The sequence below is a fragment of the Adiantum capillus-veneris genome, chromosome 7 (assembly GCF_014529385.1).
Source record: "Adiantum capillus-veneris isolate H3 chromosome 7, ASM1452938v2, whole genome shotgun sequence".
NCBI lineage: Eukaryota > Viridiplantae > Streptophyta > Polypodiopsida > Polypodiales > Pteridaceae > Adiantum > Adiantum capillus-veneris.
This window is the reverse complement of record NC_140937.1, coordinates 154787555-154804352: the sequence shown is the minus strand read 5'-3', so window position 1 is coordinate 154804352 and position 16798 is coordinate 154787555. Positions and strand designations below refer to the sequence as shown.

Sequence of the window (16798 nt, the reverse complement as noted above, 5' to 3'; positions counted from 1 at the left end):
TGTTTGGGAATCCAAATTTGATGTTGACTCTGTTGAGTTTGCCATAAGCTCTTGGGTACCCAGGTCTGTTTAATAGCTTGTCGTGGCTTTGGTTTTGGTTGGATCTTTGGGGTTTGTAGTAAAGGGAGCTCCGTGTTTTGTCGCTTTGGAATCCAGAGCTATTCCTGATTACCTTGGGCCGCAAGTAACTTCTTTGGTATCCACACTTTTGTGATATGCTGTGGAGATGTTTCCTATGTTTACCATATGTCGGTTGAGAGGTATCCCTGAGCATGTTTTGCCAAAATTTTGCGACTTCATCCTTCTTTATCCATATCAACTTAGGTTCTGTTGTTGCAGGTTGTGATTATTGCCTTTTCTTTGTGGTTTTTCCCAACGTATTCTCCATTGTTAGTCGTAACTCTCCTGGGTGGAACCAATGCAAGTGTGCTTTCTATTGAGGCTCTCTTTGGTATCCATTGCTGAACCATTGTAAGGAAGGGTTGTTTGCCCTTAGCTCCTGCAACACATTTGTACTAAGAGATAGTATACCAACCCTTAAAAAAGCCTTCCAAGAAATATTGCTAGGTACCCTTTAGAGAAAATTCTTATAAGTTCACATCCTAAGTTTAAGGAAGAAATGCTTCCATAAGATACGCCTTCCTGTAGAATCGATTAGTGGTCATTGTCAAAGTTTATGCATCTCAAGTGCATGCCCAAGGTGATCCTATTTATATTTTTTCCTTTAGGTATTTATTTTTCTTATCTGACATGGTACTAGGTTGGGAATTTCCCAAGGGGGGGTATTTTAGGTCCCCCAGGCACTCTTCCGCCATTGTACAATAATCTAATCAATTTCCAAGTTGGTTTGGTGGTAGTTCAACATAGTATCAAAATCTCGATAAAAGGGACTATGTTATGCTAGGCGTGTGGACTAAAAGTGATCTTTTTATGCTAAGTTTAATTGGTTCTTGCAAGTGGAAGTCCTCTTGGAATGATAAGTGCGATGGTAGGGTAGACTCTAGAGATAGATACCCTGACCAAGACCATGCTTTGTTTTTAATTAGGATAATTTGATGCTTGCTAAGAATAAGTATTCATCAAATTCACTTGAGCAATGCAATGTATGGATTTAGACAAGCTACCTTATATGGGCAAGAGGGATCCTTGTCCTATGGGTGTTGCACTCTGAAGTTCCAACCACGCTGCCTAAATTGAGTGATGTCTTGACACCCTACCATGAGTGGGTAGATTGGGTGCTTTCACAGCTCGAGCCTCACGGGGATTGGAACGGAGCGAGCTTTTTCTCTCTTTTCCCTTAAATTTCATATTTAACAAAAAGAGCTCTCAATTATTGTAGTCCCAAAAAGAAGCTCGCAAAAAGCTCGCTCTATTCCGCTGTCACTCTTGAGTACATTTTACACTTTAAAAAAAAAGCTCACTCCAAGAGCTCCCATCACTCATAAGGCAAAAACAAACTAGGTCTCTCTCTCTCTCTCTCTCTCTCTCTCTCTAAATGTTTACAAATGATGAGGGCGATGCCCTACAATTTAGAATTATATACACATCCAGAAAGCAATAATGTTAACACAATCAAATACTGCAAAATGTTACAAATATCCAAATCCACATTACAAGTTACAATTTGTCAGAGCGATAGTTATTGGACTCCACTACTTATAAGGTGATCCGCTACATTGATTACATAATACGACAATGGGTGAATACTCACAATAGATCTTCTTCGTGACCTTGCTTTGATGAATAAACATGTTATGGTTCACACCCAATCCAAAGTGCCAAAGAAAGAGAAAGTAAATGTGTTTGCCAGCCATGTATGACTTGCCTTGTGCTATGTGATCTGTAAAGTCCCCACATGTTTACATTGTATTATTTGCAATGTGAAGTTCATACACCTCACCTCGAACCTGAGAACTAGCTGTACCGACCAAGGATTTTTCATACATGTTAACCTTCACAATAGTGTGCCGCTCAATTTGAGAGAGAGAGAGAGGGAGAGGGAGAGAGAGAAGAGTATGGAGAGAAAAGAGAGATAGATAGAAGAGTATGGAGCAAGCTTTTGAAGCGAGCTTTTCTTGCTAAACATGGTAATTAAAGCAGTAACCAAAAAAAGCTTGCTCCAAACCCCTACTCATTGTGCTCTATGTTGATGACATATTGCCCACTAGGCCAAATGTGGGGCATATTGTTGATTTAAGGCTAATTTGAATGCTTTTGAGATGTGAGATTGGGGCTTTAAGCATAACAATTGGGGCATATAGTTTGAATAGGTTTTTGGAGGTATTGCTTTGTGCCAGACAAAGTATATTGAGATATTATTAAATAGATCAAGCCTTGAGGATAGCAAGCCTATTGCTACTACTATGGAGACAGGTTTGAAGCTTAGTCTTCCTCATGCTAGAGATTACCATGATGAGGCCAAATGTTCAATATGCAGTCTCATATGTAAGCAGATTTACGCACAACCCAGGGTCTATGACTTGAAGGCAGTTAAGCGGGTCTTTCACTACTTAAGTGGCACTATACATCTTGGGTTTTTTAATCCCAAGGGGGGATCATTGCCACCAAATTTACACGCTTTTTGAGACTCGGATTGGATTGGCTGCTATGACACACGGGTGTCCATAGTGGTTTTTGTTTCCTGTTGGGTAGCTCTTACATATCTTGGATGTGCAAAAAGTAGCATACGGTGGCTAGTTGTAGTTGTGAGGACTCTAGGGGAAGCTTTATCTTTATATTAACCCACTCCGTAATACTACTTCCTGTGTTGTGTGCTCTCGAGATTCTCGTTCAACTTCTCCATCTGCATGCACAATTTTGTAGCCATATTTCCAAGAGGATTAATGAGCCACTTCATGTCTTCTTCAACAACAAAACAAACCATGTAACAACAAATTTCCTTGCACCCTTCATCCAATTGCCATATTATGGTAGGTTTGTTTGAACAACTTAGGACCACCAGGGCACTTTTTTCCCTCATGAGGAGGTTTTTTCCCCGTCTTGTATACACGTCCATTACTCTCGGGTAAGTCTTATCCCTGTGTTAGAGCACAATGCTACTTCCTATGTTGTTTTCACGTGCATTATTGTTGCAACATCAATATTTCCAACACACCCACTTTTTGTTTCTCCCACCATAATTGCGGACAAGTAGGAATCCAGAACTTGGCATCGTCGATCTTCGGACTTACAATACATGCACTCTTCCGTTCCTATGGCAATGGTGTCCTCCATTTCCCTATTTGCTCGAGTTCTTGTTGCCCCCTTCCTCAGCTCATGCTCTCTTTGCAACGGCCCATTTTGGGGGTTCGAATCTACACCCTCAAAAAAATTTCGCATGTATTTTATGTTTCTAAGATGTCACTCTTACTTCTTTTGATATCAGTTTTGGGAACACGACTTCCTACTCTGCTCTCGCTCCTCTCTTTCTGCTGCTGCTGCTCTTCAGTTGGAGCAAGCGTAACCTAGCCCCCATTTCCACCTCGCTGCCACCAGGATCATCGTCTGCTTCACCTTCTTCCCAGGTACTTTTCTCTCACTGCATCGCTCACATTTTCTGTCGCGGCTTTTTCTGTCTCCTATTTTTAGGTCTAGCAGGTGTAAGCAGAGGCGCCGATTTCATGCAGCAGCAGAAACTGGCGTAGCAGCCTTGCCTTGGAACGGGTAAATTCCCGGGGCTTTCATGGAGCATTCTGCTCCATATTTGTCGGAAATCTGATTAATTGGGTGCGCAGATAAAGGGTTTTTGTGGCAGGTAAGTAGGGAGATGCTGCAAATGGCCGAAAATTGTGTTTGTTCACCATGAACGACTTGCAGGCAGCGAGAAGGGGTTAGGGCTTTTCTACTGCGAGACCATTACAGAGGGGCTGAATGTCGGATCAGAAGTCTTTGTAGATTGATTTAGGGTTTCTTTGGGTCTCTGGCTTTAGGAAGCTGTCAGTAATTCCTTTCTGGATAATGTGGTTCTCCTAATTAGGGCAGCTTGACCAAAGCTAACATGACTTGCCTAAGATATTCTCTCTCAGTCTCTTAGCTCAAGCTGGATTTTGTGTGAAGATCAGGAAACGGGCTTCTTCCCGAATCCTCTTTCCTCAGCTGTGTTCCTTGTTTTTAGATTGTTTTACAGTTCTGGCAAAGTTTTGTTTGTAAGAACTGTGTGTGGAGTCTACGTTTTCATTCTGCTTGTTTGTAGAGATGTGTGGTGTGTCCAGTTATTGTAGCTCAGTATTATGTGTGCATGAATACCCATGTTGGAGGCTATGGTTATGCTCAATTTTTTGACTGATGCGTAGTTAAGTGTAAATCATCAGAGATTGTGTTTCTGTTGCACCTTCTTGGTGTGGTGGTAGTCTGTTGGCACATTGCTGGCAGATTTTTATTTTTATTTTCTGTTAATGGTGGGATTTATGCAAAGTTTTAAAATCTTGTCGTACCCTAGAGTGGAGTAGCAAAGCCTTGTGGCTCATGTTATCTGCTGATACTAGCTGTCTTGGCATGTTAAAATTCATTCAGGTCTGTTAGCAGTTTGGCGTCTCATTGCCTAGTATAGGAGCAACAAACTCTATCTGGTTTATGAGGCTTGGGTCTAGTGTTTTCTCAGACTGACGTGCTGCTATCAAAGTCAGATTGCCCAAATATGAAAGTGAAAGCGAGAAAATCAACTCGAAAAGTTGTCACCAAGGAGGAGCCAGTGTCGTTTACACCAAGGAAGGGAAGAGATGAAGCGACCTCTTTAGATGCAAGGAAGACAGCGGCCTCATCACTGATCACATCGTCTGCTAAGAAGCAGCGTGCCGGTGTGCAATCGAACTTTGAACTTTGCAAGTTTGGATCGGTCATCATAATGTCTAATTTGACTGTAATATCTGCTTATGGGTGTTGGTTCTTCAGGTTCACGTCTTGCATCAACAACACGGGTTTTGCGAAGGTCAAAGGTGACAAAGGGGAGCAGCTCTCGTGCGGGAAATGCTCTTGTCAATGACTCTTGCCATGATCTCAGGCTTGCCTTTTCCAGTATAGATGAGGCCTCATCAGATCACAAGGTAGAATACCTTCTAGTAGTCCTTAATCTTTTAAGCCAGAATTTCCAATAGGCGACTTAGATTGTGTAAGTGATTTAGCCACTGAGTAAAGTGCAAGGAAACTTTAAGAAACATCGAGAAACAACAAAAAACCAAGTAGAAACGAGAATTGTCTTGTTAAGAATGGACATAGACTGAAAAGACAGATAAATAGAACCAAAGGTCAACCTGAAACAGCATGTCTTGCACATGTAGCTCTCTTATATAGAGGTGCAAAGTGTTTTGATTTTCCAAATTCCATTTACTTTGGGTGTTTGCCTTTTATTTCCTGCAGTCTCGACCCACCTTTTTTTAGTTCTATTGATCGTCCTTTTTAGAACCTTTACATGTTAGAAAGAGGTTTTATTTTTTGGGAATTGTTGAGACCTACTGCAATAGATGTGATATTGTTGATGGTAACAGCAGTTGTTTTTCAAAGAGAAAGTTACACTTGCTAATTTTACCAAATTGGTGTAAATTGTAAATGGTTAGGAGTGGTTGCGGATACCCTTATGTAGCCGTCATTTGTAAGCAGTCAATTTAATTTTTCTTTTGGTGTTTATTCCCAAGAGTCATCATATACTTTTTATGGCCACCAAGAAGGGTTAAGTTTCCCGGTTCAATTCAAAACTCTCTCTGCGATTTCTTTTACTAGATCTTTTATCTTTAGTAGTGAAGTATACTGAATCTTGTGCAAGACGAAGGCGTCAGTGACAGAACGAACGGCATTAAGGGCTTGAAAATTTAGGATCTTATCCTTTTTTTGTTTAATGGGTCCATGAAGGCCTTCAATGGCAGCAACACATAGTTCTTGTTCTCTTTTTGGGGTTCTGTTCTGCCTCACAGCTATGTCATACAGTCTTCGTCCAAGTTTTTATCCTGTAGCTTCTCAAACATAGAACTGGGTTGATATTTGTGGAGAGTTCTCTGGTTATAAAGATTGTTGAATGCTGTGCAGGGAGTCTCAACAGCATTGGACACAATATTTTCTCCAGTTTTTCACTTGTTCAAGGGCCTGAATGGAGAGGCATCTACTAGCTGCACTAGTAGTGGTATTATTCTTTCATTCTCTTAAAAGTCTTGCTCTGATCTGGCTAGACATGACATTGTTTTGCATTTGGTTTTCAGTGGAGCTAGCTGATAGTGCGGATGAAAAGGTCGAGGATACTGAGAGGAGGCCTGATATTCCGAAAGGTGTGGACTCTGGCAATGATGTATGCAATAAGGCTAAGGCTGAGTCTGGGCGTGGAGGTGACTCGTGTCTTACAACTCCTTCCGAGCATGTTGGCGCTTCTTCTCATAGTACGGACGAGGAAGTGCTTGGCACTCAAGTGGCTTTTGATGTAGGAGCCAACTGTATGGAATGGTCGCTTGAGGTTGAGAACAGGGATCCTGCACAGACGGCAGAGCGGATGGATGATGGAATTTTTGATTCTGAAGGATCTTCATTGTATCTTGCTATCCAGCAAACCAAGGCCTTGGATGGCAGTCATGAGGCAAGCCCAGCAGAGGCTGCAGCTGATGAGGATGATTTAGATGATTTTGATCCCTACCTTTTCATTAAACACCTGCCTGATCTTTCAGAAGTGGTGACATCAGGGAGGCCTCCTGTGCTTCTCCCAAGGCAGACTCGGCGTTGTCCACCGATTACACTTGTTTTAGATCTTGATGGTATGGCTTTTTCTGAAATTTTAGGACCTAGTGTAATATAATTAGTTGAATGATCCCTGATTAATTGTGGTTTAGTAGTAAACAACACATATACACACAAATGCGGCGTTGTACTGTTTTTCAGAGACTTTGGTTCATTCTACCCTGGAGCAGTGTGAGGATGCGGATTTTACCTTTCCTGTAACCTTCAATTATCAGGAGTACACTGTGTATGTGCGACGCAGGCCACATTTGCAAACCTTTATGGAAAGGGTGTCTCAGATGTTTGAAATAATCGTGTTCACAGCTAGCCAAAGTGTTTATGCTGAACAGCTACTGAATGTTCTGGATCCAAAAAGAAAGCTGATTCGACACCGAGTGTTTCGAGATTCTTGCGTGTTTGTCGAAGGAAATTACTTGAAAGATCTTACCGTCTTGGGTCGTGACTTATCGAAAGTAGCAATTGTGGACAATTCTCCTCAGGTAATGAATAGAGTTGCAACTATTGTTTCACCTGTCAGAGTTAATGGTGGTGTTTTCTCGTCTCCCCCTCTATAAGAACAACCCCACCGTACCCCGATGTGGCTGGCTGGGTTAGTCTCTGAACTTTTGAATGCTTTTTGATTGCAGGCATTTGGCTTTCAAGTCGATAATGGCATTCCTATTGAGAGTTGGTTTGACGACAAATCTGATGCTGCCTTGATCGGTCTCCTTCCATTCCTGGAGACATTGGTTGGAGTAGATGATGTACGCCCTATTATTGCAAAGAAGTTCAATCTTAGACAAAAGATTGCTGCGGCGATGGACCCATCTTCATCAAATGGCAATCGTGGGGATCCCCTCGAGCGGGCTGCACAATAGAGAATGCTCAGCTTTATATTCTAGAGCTGGAGTATTCTGCGGGAACTAGTTAATTGGCTCTAGTTGTCCATGTAGACCGAAAGTAAGAAAAACCTGATGTAAATTCAAGTTGCTATACGCACATAGATGGCCGCCTGTGCTGAAGGGAATGGCAATAAAGTAGACAAACCTCGAGAAATCTCAAAAATAATATGGTCACATTCTTATGACTATGAGCTGTTATTGCTGGTTGTAGGGAAGTATGTATTATGTTATGTTGTTTTACTATGTAAGGGGTCACACAAGCCCTTGTGTGCTGCTGTGTTGAACTTTTGCAGCATATATTTATTGCTTGTTTAGTACTGCCGGATTAGATTCATTGGAAGGTGCCCGGAGTCTGTTTCCACTATGGACTTTTTCATAGTTTGCCGATGGTCTGTGTCCGTTTTGTATCTGGTTTTATGCTGCTGTCTGGTGCAGGAGCAAAGCCTCTTGATATTTTTTTGCTTGTGATGTTCAATGAAAGGACACGTCTTACCATTGACGTGCATCGAATGTTGTTCAGTGTTTATGTCAGGTGCAAGGCTGTGCAATTGCTGCTGCTGTTAATTATGGGTTAATCTTATCCCAGCAGGGTGTGGTGTTTCAGATGGAATTGACCTCTATGGTTGGGAAACTGTTTGAACATGCCGGGAAGAGCCAAGGATGCCTTGGTTCAACATTAGTGAAATTGAATGCCTGGGTTCAGCATTAGTGAAATTGAATGGAAATGGTGTCGCAATTTTCCATTAGAACTGAGGTTTGCAATTTACGCACATCCCAGCTATAGCTCCCTCACTGCTTGATTTTCACCTTCGGCTTTGTCTGTTATATGTGGAAGGGTATTTATGAAATGTTCAATGCATCGTGCACTTGACCAAACTCTCAGATGTTTTTTTATTACTGCCGTCGGCTTTTGCCAAACCCATCGCCATTTCGAATGTAATGAACGATGCCCTTCTTGCTGAAGGCTGTCGTTAGCTCAAACGTCACTATTTTACTGAAGACTGGTTACTCATTCCACTGGTCTTTAGTTGGGTCTTAAATGCTTCATCTCTGAATGATGTTATTAATCATGATTAGTATCTTCACAATGTTTTCAGAAATAAAGAACAGATCTGTTTAAAGAATCTCTTAATTTAAGGTAATCTCAATATTACATGATAGTGATCGTACTCTTCATATTTGTCCTGTCATGCAGCCTATTGTCGATGTCTCCAAGTAAGTACACTAACATGACACTAACATGTAATAACCTTTGGTCGAGTAACTTACAAGCTGCTCGCAAAAAAATTGTACGGAAAAAGGAAGATCTCAAAATAAATCAACCTTGATAGAGTTCAACAGTTGATGGGATTTCCCACTATCCAATGTAATATTCCAAAAAAGGAGAGCCACAAATCAACATAGCAAAATACCATCCTTAACAAAGAAGACAAGAACGTGGGTACAATTTGAAAGAAATCAGTTGGGTGAACATCAATCAAGTTTTGCTGTAATGGTGTACTAACGAACGAGCTATCAAAGAGCAACCTCAGGCATCAACTACTAGTTGAGGGAAAACCTCAAAATTGAAGCACTAGTAGATGAACATTCAAAAGGCAAACCTCAAAGATAAAATATGGTGATTCTAGATTACTCACAGGAAAAACTTCATGTAAAATCATTCTCTTTTTGGAAATTGCATTTCTAGAATGCTCAAATAAGAAAAAAAACCTCCTTGATATTCACAGCTGTGATTGTCAAACTCAAGCAGACACTTACAATGTAGCATGCCACTACGTGTGGTGGTATCATGATTATATTTTTACCACTTCGAGGATAAGGATTTTAGAGTCTCTTGTAAAAGAGGTGGGTCATCAATGGTAGGAAGTGTAGGCAAATAGCCTAGGAAAGGGTGAAAAATGCATTGTGAAGCTATCCTCTTGAAAAAATCACAAGTAGGAATTAGGCAAGGTTGCAAAAACAAAGTTTCACTAATAATGGCTTGTGTTTCTCAACACAGACTTGCAAGTCATGGTAAGAGAAGCCCGATTCGGTTTAAACCTTTGAATTAGTCATGCTTAATACATAATTTTTGAAAAGTTGTTGCACCAAGGTATTTTCTGACATACTGGTTCAACCTTTATTATATTCAATACTTCATGGGATACCTCCTCGAAACCCATCCTCAAGTTCCAATGCTATACTAGCATTGATCTCTGGTAAAAGGCAAATGAGAGATTCAAACTTAAAACGTTCAATTGAACATCTAAAGTTCAACGCACCTAGCCAACCCGACATCCAGCAGTTGATGCTGTCCCAAGCGATCCACAGAGAAATAAAAACACTTTTACCTGCTCTGCTTGCGTGCTGCAGTCGGCACCTCCAGGCTGGCTTTTTTCCACCCGCATCTGCCAAGATTCGCCAATACTGGCTTTTTCCTGAATCGTGGGCACATACTTGTGAGATCAACAAAGAACTTGAGGGAAATCATGTTTTAGGAGAGAGCATTGAACTGGCGAGAGAGATAGTCACTCGAATGTGTGTTCAATTGAGGACATTGCACCTTTGATGAACTACAAATAAAAACAAAGTTTACAGTAGAAGCGTTGAAGACTTGTGCATGAACTACTTGACAGCCATAGAAAAGTATGGCAGAGAGTGCCATGAAGACTTGTGCATGAACTACTTGACTGCCATAGAAAAGTATGGTAGAGAGTTGGCACTGTGTCTCTCTAACAAAGGGAAGCCATGCTTTGCCCCGTAGTCAAGTGTGTGTAGTCCACCCTACTACAGAGGGATGGAAAAGAATGGGATGACAAACCTGAAAAGTTGGTTGCTTCTGTATTCTTGTTGCCAATACTAGTGTATTGGCAACAAGAACCCACTGTCTTTCTCAAGCCAGCCTCACCTGCTCTTGTTTGAGCTTGCAACCTTAGTCAAGACTTGTGTTCTCTCATCTAGTCTTTCCTTCAAGCTCAAATGACTTTTTGATTTTTCCTCAAACATGATGTGAGGTGGGATTTCTCCTCGAACGTCTTGTTGCTGTTCTTTTCTCCTTTCTTTGGTCCCCTACCTAGCCTTCGTGAGCTTTTTTTTTATTGGTTCCCATCATGAATATGGTATCATTGAGAGCAGACCTTCGTCGCCTTCCATTTCTTCAGGCTCAGGCTTTTGCCTGGACTTTCTTTAGTCTTTTGTCTACTTCCTACTATTGATGAAGATGCTCCCATTGCTTTGATATAGGTTTGCACATCTTTAGCCAATCCTATTCTCAATTTCAATTTTCAGCCATACCGTTCTCAGTGATGAAGTTCTTAGTTGGTATGCCCTTGTAACATCAATCCCACAAGGTAACAACAAGAACTAGCTATGTAGCCCCATGTTGGTGGTGCCCCTCTTGACAGCACTGCTGATAGTTTTTACACCTTCACAAGGTCTAGAAAAGCCTCAAGTTCTGAATTATCAAACAAAGCTGATAGTTTTTACACCTTCACAAGGTCTAGAAAAGCCTCAAGTTCTGAATTATCCGAGTTAATATCTTGACATAACAAACACCAAGTTGGGGACCGTACTGGCTTCAAGAAGGATTGTTGATAGACAATGGGTATCTTGTGATCCTTGTCATCGGCCTACAAGCACTGTGCTTGATAGAAGGCATTTTCTTCAACTTTAAGGCCAAACTGATGCCAAAATCTAAGGTCTCTGCTGGGATTTATAACTAAAATGCTCCATCTTCAACGTTGAAAATTGAAGTCCAATGAAATTAGTGCTGGGATTTTATAAATTTACAACAAGGAAATTTACTCTACAAATTGGCACGTGAGGGCACTGCTAGCTACAACTACTCTACCTCTATGGCTGAAAGAAACGATTCTAATTGGAAAGTCAGGGTGGTCTTAACAACAAGGCATGCGCCATATCAGCTTACACATATTCCATTTACAACATGGCCAACAGACAAGACAAATGTATTTGTGGACAGTGCAAAGCACAACTGAATCATCAAATATCTACCTTTTGTGCTACCAAATAAAATTGAGATATGCCCCTGGCACCCCCCCTCCCCCCCCCCCCCCCTCCACAGCACACACACACGGAGCATACATCAACACAAAGGTCTATGTCTTGTGTTTTTCTTTTAACTCCAAAGATGCAGAGCATGCCACAGTCAGCCATAATGAAGCCCAACATTGAACAAAAAGCGCTAGATAAAATATATGCAGTTGATACAGGCATACACACCATACTTTGAAAAGAATTTCCATCAACAGATGAATATTTACATGTATGACATGTCCTCCTCCAGAAGAGATCCTTTGAACACCCACCAACCGGTCCTCACCAGATGGTATAATTCAGGTGAATCAGTAGAATTAATCAGCTAGAGCTACGATCGAGCGCAATTATGCATGCCCAGATGATGGATATGCCAATATTAGAGCTGAAGATGAAGCCTTCATTGTTAGTGAACATTGCTAACAAGCATGCTTGGATAGAGCTGAAGATGAAGCCTTCATTGTTAGTGAACATTGCTAACAAGCATGTTTCAATCAAAGTCTGAGAATTTTTACTACATCCGGCTCACTCCATCCTGCTTTCTGCAGGGACAAGACCATTGCATTCGCCCTACTACTCAAAATGTCATGAATGCCTTGCTGAGTGTTTGCAAGGCTAAAGCATTGATCATCTGGTGGCACTGCTGCAATCATCTCCTCAATTTCACCATGCTTCCATCCCCCTCTCCTTAATGTCTCCTCCATATCCTTGAAATATGGCACCAGCCACCTCCTATTTGGCTTTATACCTTGCTTTGGAGAGGTGCACTCAGAATTTTTTTTGTCGAACCCAAACTCTTGTTGCCTTGGTACATCGCGCAAGGCGACAGAATGAGATTCCTTGCTTTGGCCGACCACAGCCACATCACAAGAGGTAACCCCCTTTCTTGGAGCCACATTCCAAACATAAGAGCTTCCATTGCTTTGTGATGCGCGCACATTGTTGCTTTGAAAAACACGACCCAGCACATCAAATGGGTTTTTCTCCTGGCTTTTGCCTCCAGTTTCCTGCTTCATAATTGAGCCATTCTTTACATGCTCCGGCCACCTGGCGGTGAAAGTATCTCTAGCACATTGAGCATTCACTGTGCACACACTCTCCTTATTCTCTACTAAATCACTCCACACAGGGATGTGTCTAGCCATTTTGGCAGCCCAAGCAGGGGCAGCTATTGTGAATTGTTCAAGTACTTTGGCTGGAAGAGGTTTATCATTGAAATACACATACCTGGACATTATGTTTTGACCCATTCTAGGAGAGTTGCCTGCACTACGGACCAAGCTCTTGGGAGGGCGGTCCATACAGTGCAACCGCTCTTCACACAAGGACTTCCTTGACAAAGTTTCGTCCTTTGCCTCTGCATTTTGCAGCTCTGCAAGCAATCTCTTGTTCAATGCATCCCATTTAACTTCTTTGTCGGAGCGACGATGTGAATGCCTATATTGATGGGATGAATGATGTTGTGAAAGTTGGCTTTGGCTCTGGTAATGCACCTCATGGCTGTCTTTAATGCTCTGATTATGACCACCATTAATCTTATTGTAAGCTGCTCTAAGCTTGCTTTCCATTACAGTTTCTTCTTCTTCCATAATGCGCACATTCTTCCGTTTCTCACGACCACTAACCCGAGTGGCCTGGTTAGACTTTAACACTATCTCCTCTGGATATGCTAGCCTTTCCGAGCCTTTGAACAAGGATCCAACAGGTGCAAAGACCTCCCTTCCGAAAAAATCTGCTAGGTCATACCCACAGTAAAACACATCCTTTTGGAAGATGAAGAAAATGGGGTTTCCTGACAAGTTGGGAAAACAAGGGATGTAGCAATGGGAGTAGATGGGCACCAAGACCGGTGCTGTTTTGAATGCATGTTTAGCAATGCGCACGGCATCTTCTGAGCTATGGGGCCTCTCACCCCAATGTTTGCACCAGAATCTACCTCTCAAAACCTCATTGCAAAGCCCTTTTGCAGGCAAATTGATCATATTCAGAAGCTTCTTTGGAGGCGATGATCTCCAATTCGGGAAGCCGGCACCCGATGGCAAGCCCTCTTGCAAGATGGATCGCAAATCGGGTGGGAAATCGATGCCAAATCTTGCCTGAATTTGCTGGAATTCTTCATCTGATAGTCCTCTTGCAATGGGCACATTGCACTTGCTCAAATGTGAGATCACAGTGCATGCGTATGCGGCGAATGAGAAGCATACCTTCCGGTTAGTAGAGCTTGTGGGGCTGGTTGCAGGGTTTGGATGTTGTCTATTGAGTACTGCATTGCGCTGTGGATGAGGATGAGGATGCTTCTTGTGTCGGCTCTTGTAGCTGAACTCTAACATTGTTGGGTTGGACTGGCTTATTGAGCTGAAGAGTGAAGAGAGTCCATCTCTACGAGTGTGTGAGTGGGGGTGTGGGAGGGTGAAAAGCGCTTGTAGTGGCTTGCAAGCTTGATCTGTCTACTGCCCACAAGTAAGCTTCACAGCTGTTCTTCAATGGCTTGGTAGCTTCTCACTGCTCTTTCTGTATGTAGGCATTCATTCTCGTGCAAGGTGATTACAACAAGGAAAGTAAAAATTTGCAATGATTGGATTCACGGTGCCACATGCACATGCAGGTAATTGACTATCACAACGTAAGATGAAATGAGTAACGATAAATACTTACAGTCACTGTTCATACTAAAATAGATACATGCATCCAATGATCCAATCATCGCGTGTAAATAATATGCCCATGCGTGCCAATGTTTGTGTGTGTGTGTGTGTGTGTGTGTGTACCTCCAAAGTTCAAAACAGGAGATTCCAGCCTCCAGGCCACAATATCTGATAATCTGAGACCGTCACAAAAAGCTGGCCTCTCTCTGTTCTATAAAATTTCCCAACAATCCCTTGTATGCCTCATGTACACAACCAGATGTGCACATTGCCCATGCATACGTACGTTTCTACCGTTGAAGCAAAGGGTCCCACTCACACGTGCCAGACCATATTCATGTGATTGTGTTGTGGGATTTACCCAGCCCCACACACACACACTTACACACACTCAGTGTTCGGGAAAAATCATTTTTCACAACATACAAAATTCCTTTTCTTGATTTTGTCAAGAGGAAATTTTAGGAAATTAGGTTATTTTTTCAAGTTTTTACAATATTTTTCTCTATTTTGAGGAGGGATTTCTCCTTTTCCCCTTGCCCTCAATGGGCATTTTTGAAATTGAAAACGGCACCATATTAACTTGAGACACATTCGCCACCACCAGCCATCTGAGGCGCGAGGGGTCTCTCTCTCTCTCTCTCTCTTTGCGAGCGTCATTTTTCCAAACATACAAAATTCCTTTTCTTCATTTTGTCAAGAGGAAATTTTAGGAAATTAGGTTATTTTTTCGAGTTTTTACAATATTTTTCTCTATTTTGAGGAGGGATTTCTCCTTTCCCCTTGCCCTCAATCGGCATTTTTGAAATTGAAAATGGCACCATATTAAGTTGAGACACATTTTTTCCGAACACTGCACACACTTGATTGTGTTGCCCCCCCCCTTCGGTTTATGTCACTCGAGGGATCAACGACGGGGAACGCAATTGGCAGGGCAGGGGGGCTTTAGACCGTTGGATCTACGCGCTTAGAGGGGGCAGGTTTTTATACGCTTAAAGGCGCAATGCCTGCATGGACGCGTGATAGGCGGGATGGATGAGGTGCGCGAGTGTGTGGGAGGAGATCGCGAGCTCGAGCAGGGAGTGGGACGATCCGCCCGTTTTTTTTTAATCCACCCAACTGAGATCCAACGATGGGATGCACTCGGGCCGTTGATCCCTCGAGTGCACCCCGTGTGCTTTATGAACGAGTCCCCCCCCCCCCCCCCCCCTCTCTCTCACTAAATCACACCTTTATTAGAGGGGATCTACAACTGAAAATCGGCGTCGCGATGAAGATCACAACCGTTGCTCTTGAATGTGAACTTGATGTAAACTAAGTGTAAATTTGGGCAAACCTGAACTCCTTGTGAGCTTGCATGTCCACGCGCACGCGCACACACATACACATTGATTACAAGGTTGGCTGATTTTGATATTTGAGCGGCATTTTTAGAAGCACAAAAAAAAGATTTAAACCTACATGTGATTGCATAAGGTCTCTTTCTCTCTCTCTCTCTCTCTCTCTCTCTCTCTCTCTCTCCTCCCCCCCCCCCCCCCCCCACACCCGCCAACATGATATGCCACCTATGCCATACAGAGACGGGGATGCATTATATATGTCAATGCATAGTGTATAAAGAGATACGAGGTCGCTTCCACAATCAATTTAGAGAAGGCTTTGGACCTCTCTCAAGAGTCATGAACTATTAGGACCACAAAGATGTCTGGGATTGTATCTACTTGAGATACACAGACACAGAGACAACTACTAAGGAGTTTTGGAGACAGTCCCAAAGACAAATTAGTGTTTTCTTCACACCAGGCAGCCACCACGACAAAGCTCAGCTCATACTCGCACCCGCGATACTCTCATTGACCAAGCATTGGAGCTAGGGAGATCGAGACGCCCTCGATTGAGACTAGGAGCTTCACAACATCGATGGAGACTATAGCAAAAAATTCAAGCCATCCTGGCTCGACACCCCGAATACAGATGAGGATGGATTCATCACCCATTGTATCGCCCTCTTGTATTGGGAACCCATGTTATTAATGATCACACATACCCCACGCATGATCACACATACCCCACGCAGCTAGATAGTATTACTTATTCTTAGTCCCTCTTGTTTGACCCATACATGATATCAGATTCACCAATTTGTAACAGTTTGGTCTCATAGGTCATTTTGGCCTTTTCAAGACGTTAATATATCATTTCATTTCATTTTTCTCTGCAATAAAGCCGGGAGCAGTGTTAGAAACAAACCGGGGTCTAGTGTGTTTTAACCGGCTGAAATTATAAAATCCTGGTTAGATTTTGAGCTTGCCTTTAAGAAAACCGGCAAATTTACACAAGTTTTAGTGTAATTACCGGCAAAAGCTTCAAATTTTGACCTAAAAACCGGGAGAATTTCAGGTTTCCCCTTATTTTGATCGATTAGGAAAAATGTATTTTTCTAGCCTTGGCTGGGAACATCACACACAAGATTCTCTGTCTCAACACTAAAGTTGGGAATAGCACACACAAATCTTGACAACA

General features: G+C 42.3%; 2 protein-coding genes across 5 annotated transcripts; one reads left to right on the top strand and one right to left on the bottom strand.

Moving 5' to 3' along the window:
- Positions 1-3367: 3367 nt before the first annotated feature.
- On the top strand, positions 3368-7959 carry LOC147454867 (uncharacterized). 4 transcript variants are annotated; one of them, XM_086516686.1, is made up of 8 exons: positions 3409-3524; positions 3598-3663; positions 4513-4796; positions 4891-5042; positions 6019-6112; positions 6189-6731; positions 6856-7193; positions 7341-7959. In XM_086516686.1, the coding sequence occupies exons 3-8, from the start codon at positions 4637-4639 to the stop codon at positions 7569-7571; spliced, it is 1518 nt and encodes a 505-aa protein (XP_086372812.1). In that variant the 5' UTR covers positions 3409-3524; positions 3598-3663; positions 4513-4636; the 3' UTR covers positions 7572-7959. The 4 variants fall into 4 exon arrangements, with proteins under 4 accessions (XP_086372811.1, XP_086372813.1, XP_086372814.1 ...); XM_086516685.1 differs by lacking the exon at positions 3598-3663 and having other exon boundaries at positions 3368-3524; XM_086516687.1 differs by lacking the exon at positions 3598-3663 and having other exon boundaries at positions 3369-3524; positions 4626-4796.
- A 3805-nt stretch (positions 7960-11764) lies between these two features.
- Positions 11765-14433, bottom strand: LOC147454866 (uncharacterized). Its single transcript, XM_086516684.1, has one exon. It carries the CDS (start codon positions 13958-13960, stop codon positions 12125-12127), a length of 1836 nt encoding a protein of 611 aa, XP_086372810.1. The 5' UTR covers positions 13961-14433; the 3' UTR covers positions 11765-12124.
- Between the last annotated feature and the right edge of the window lie 2365 nt (positions 14434-16798).

Bases quoted from the DNA above. Each gene is read 5' to 3' on its own strand.
- LOC147454866 (XM_086516684.1), bottom strand. From the start codon at position 13,960: ATGTTAGAGTTCAGCTACAAGAGCCGACACAAGAAGCATCCTCATCCT.
- LOC147454867 (XM_086516685.1), top strand. From the start codon at position 4,637: ATGAAAGTGAAAGCGAGAAAATCAACTCGAAAAGTTGTCACCAAGGAG. The intron at 6,113-6,188 runs GTATTATTCTTT...TTTGGTTTTCAG, and splicing joins TACTAGCTGCACTAGTAGTG to TGGAGCTAGCTGATAGTGCG. The intron at 6,732-6,855 runs GTATGGCTTTTT...ACTGTTTTTCAG, and splicing joins ACTTGTTTTAGATCTTGATG to AGACTTTGGTTCATTCTACC.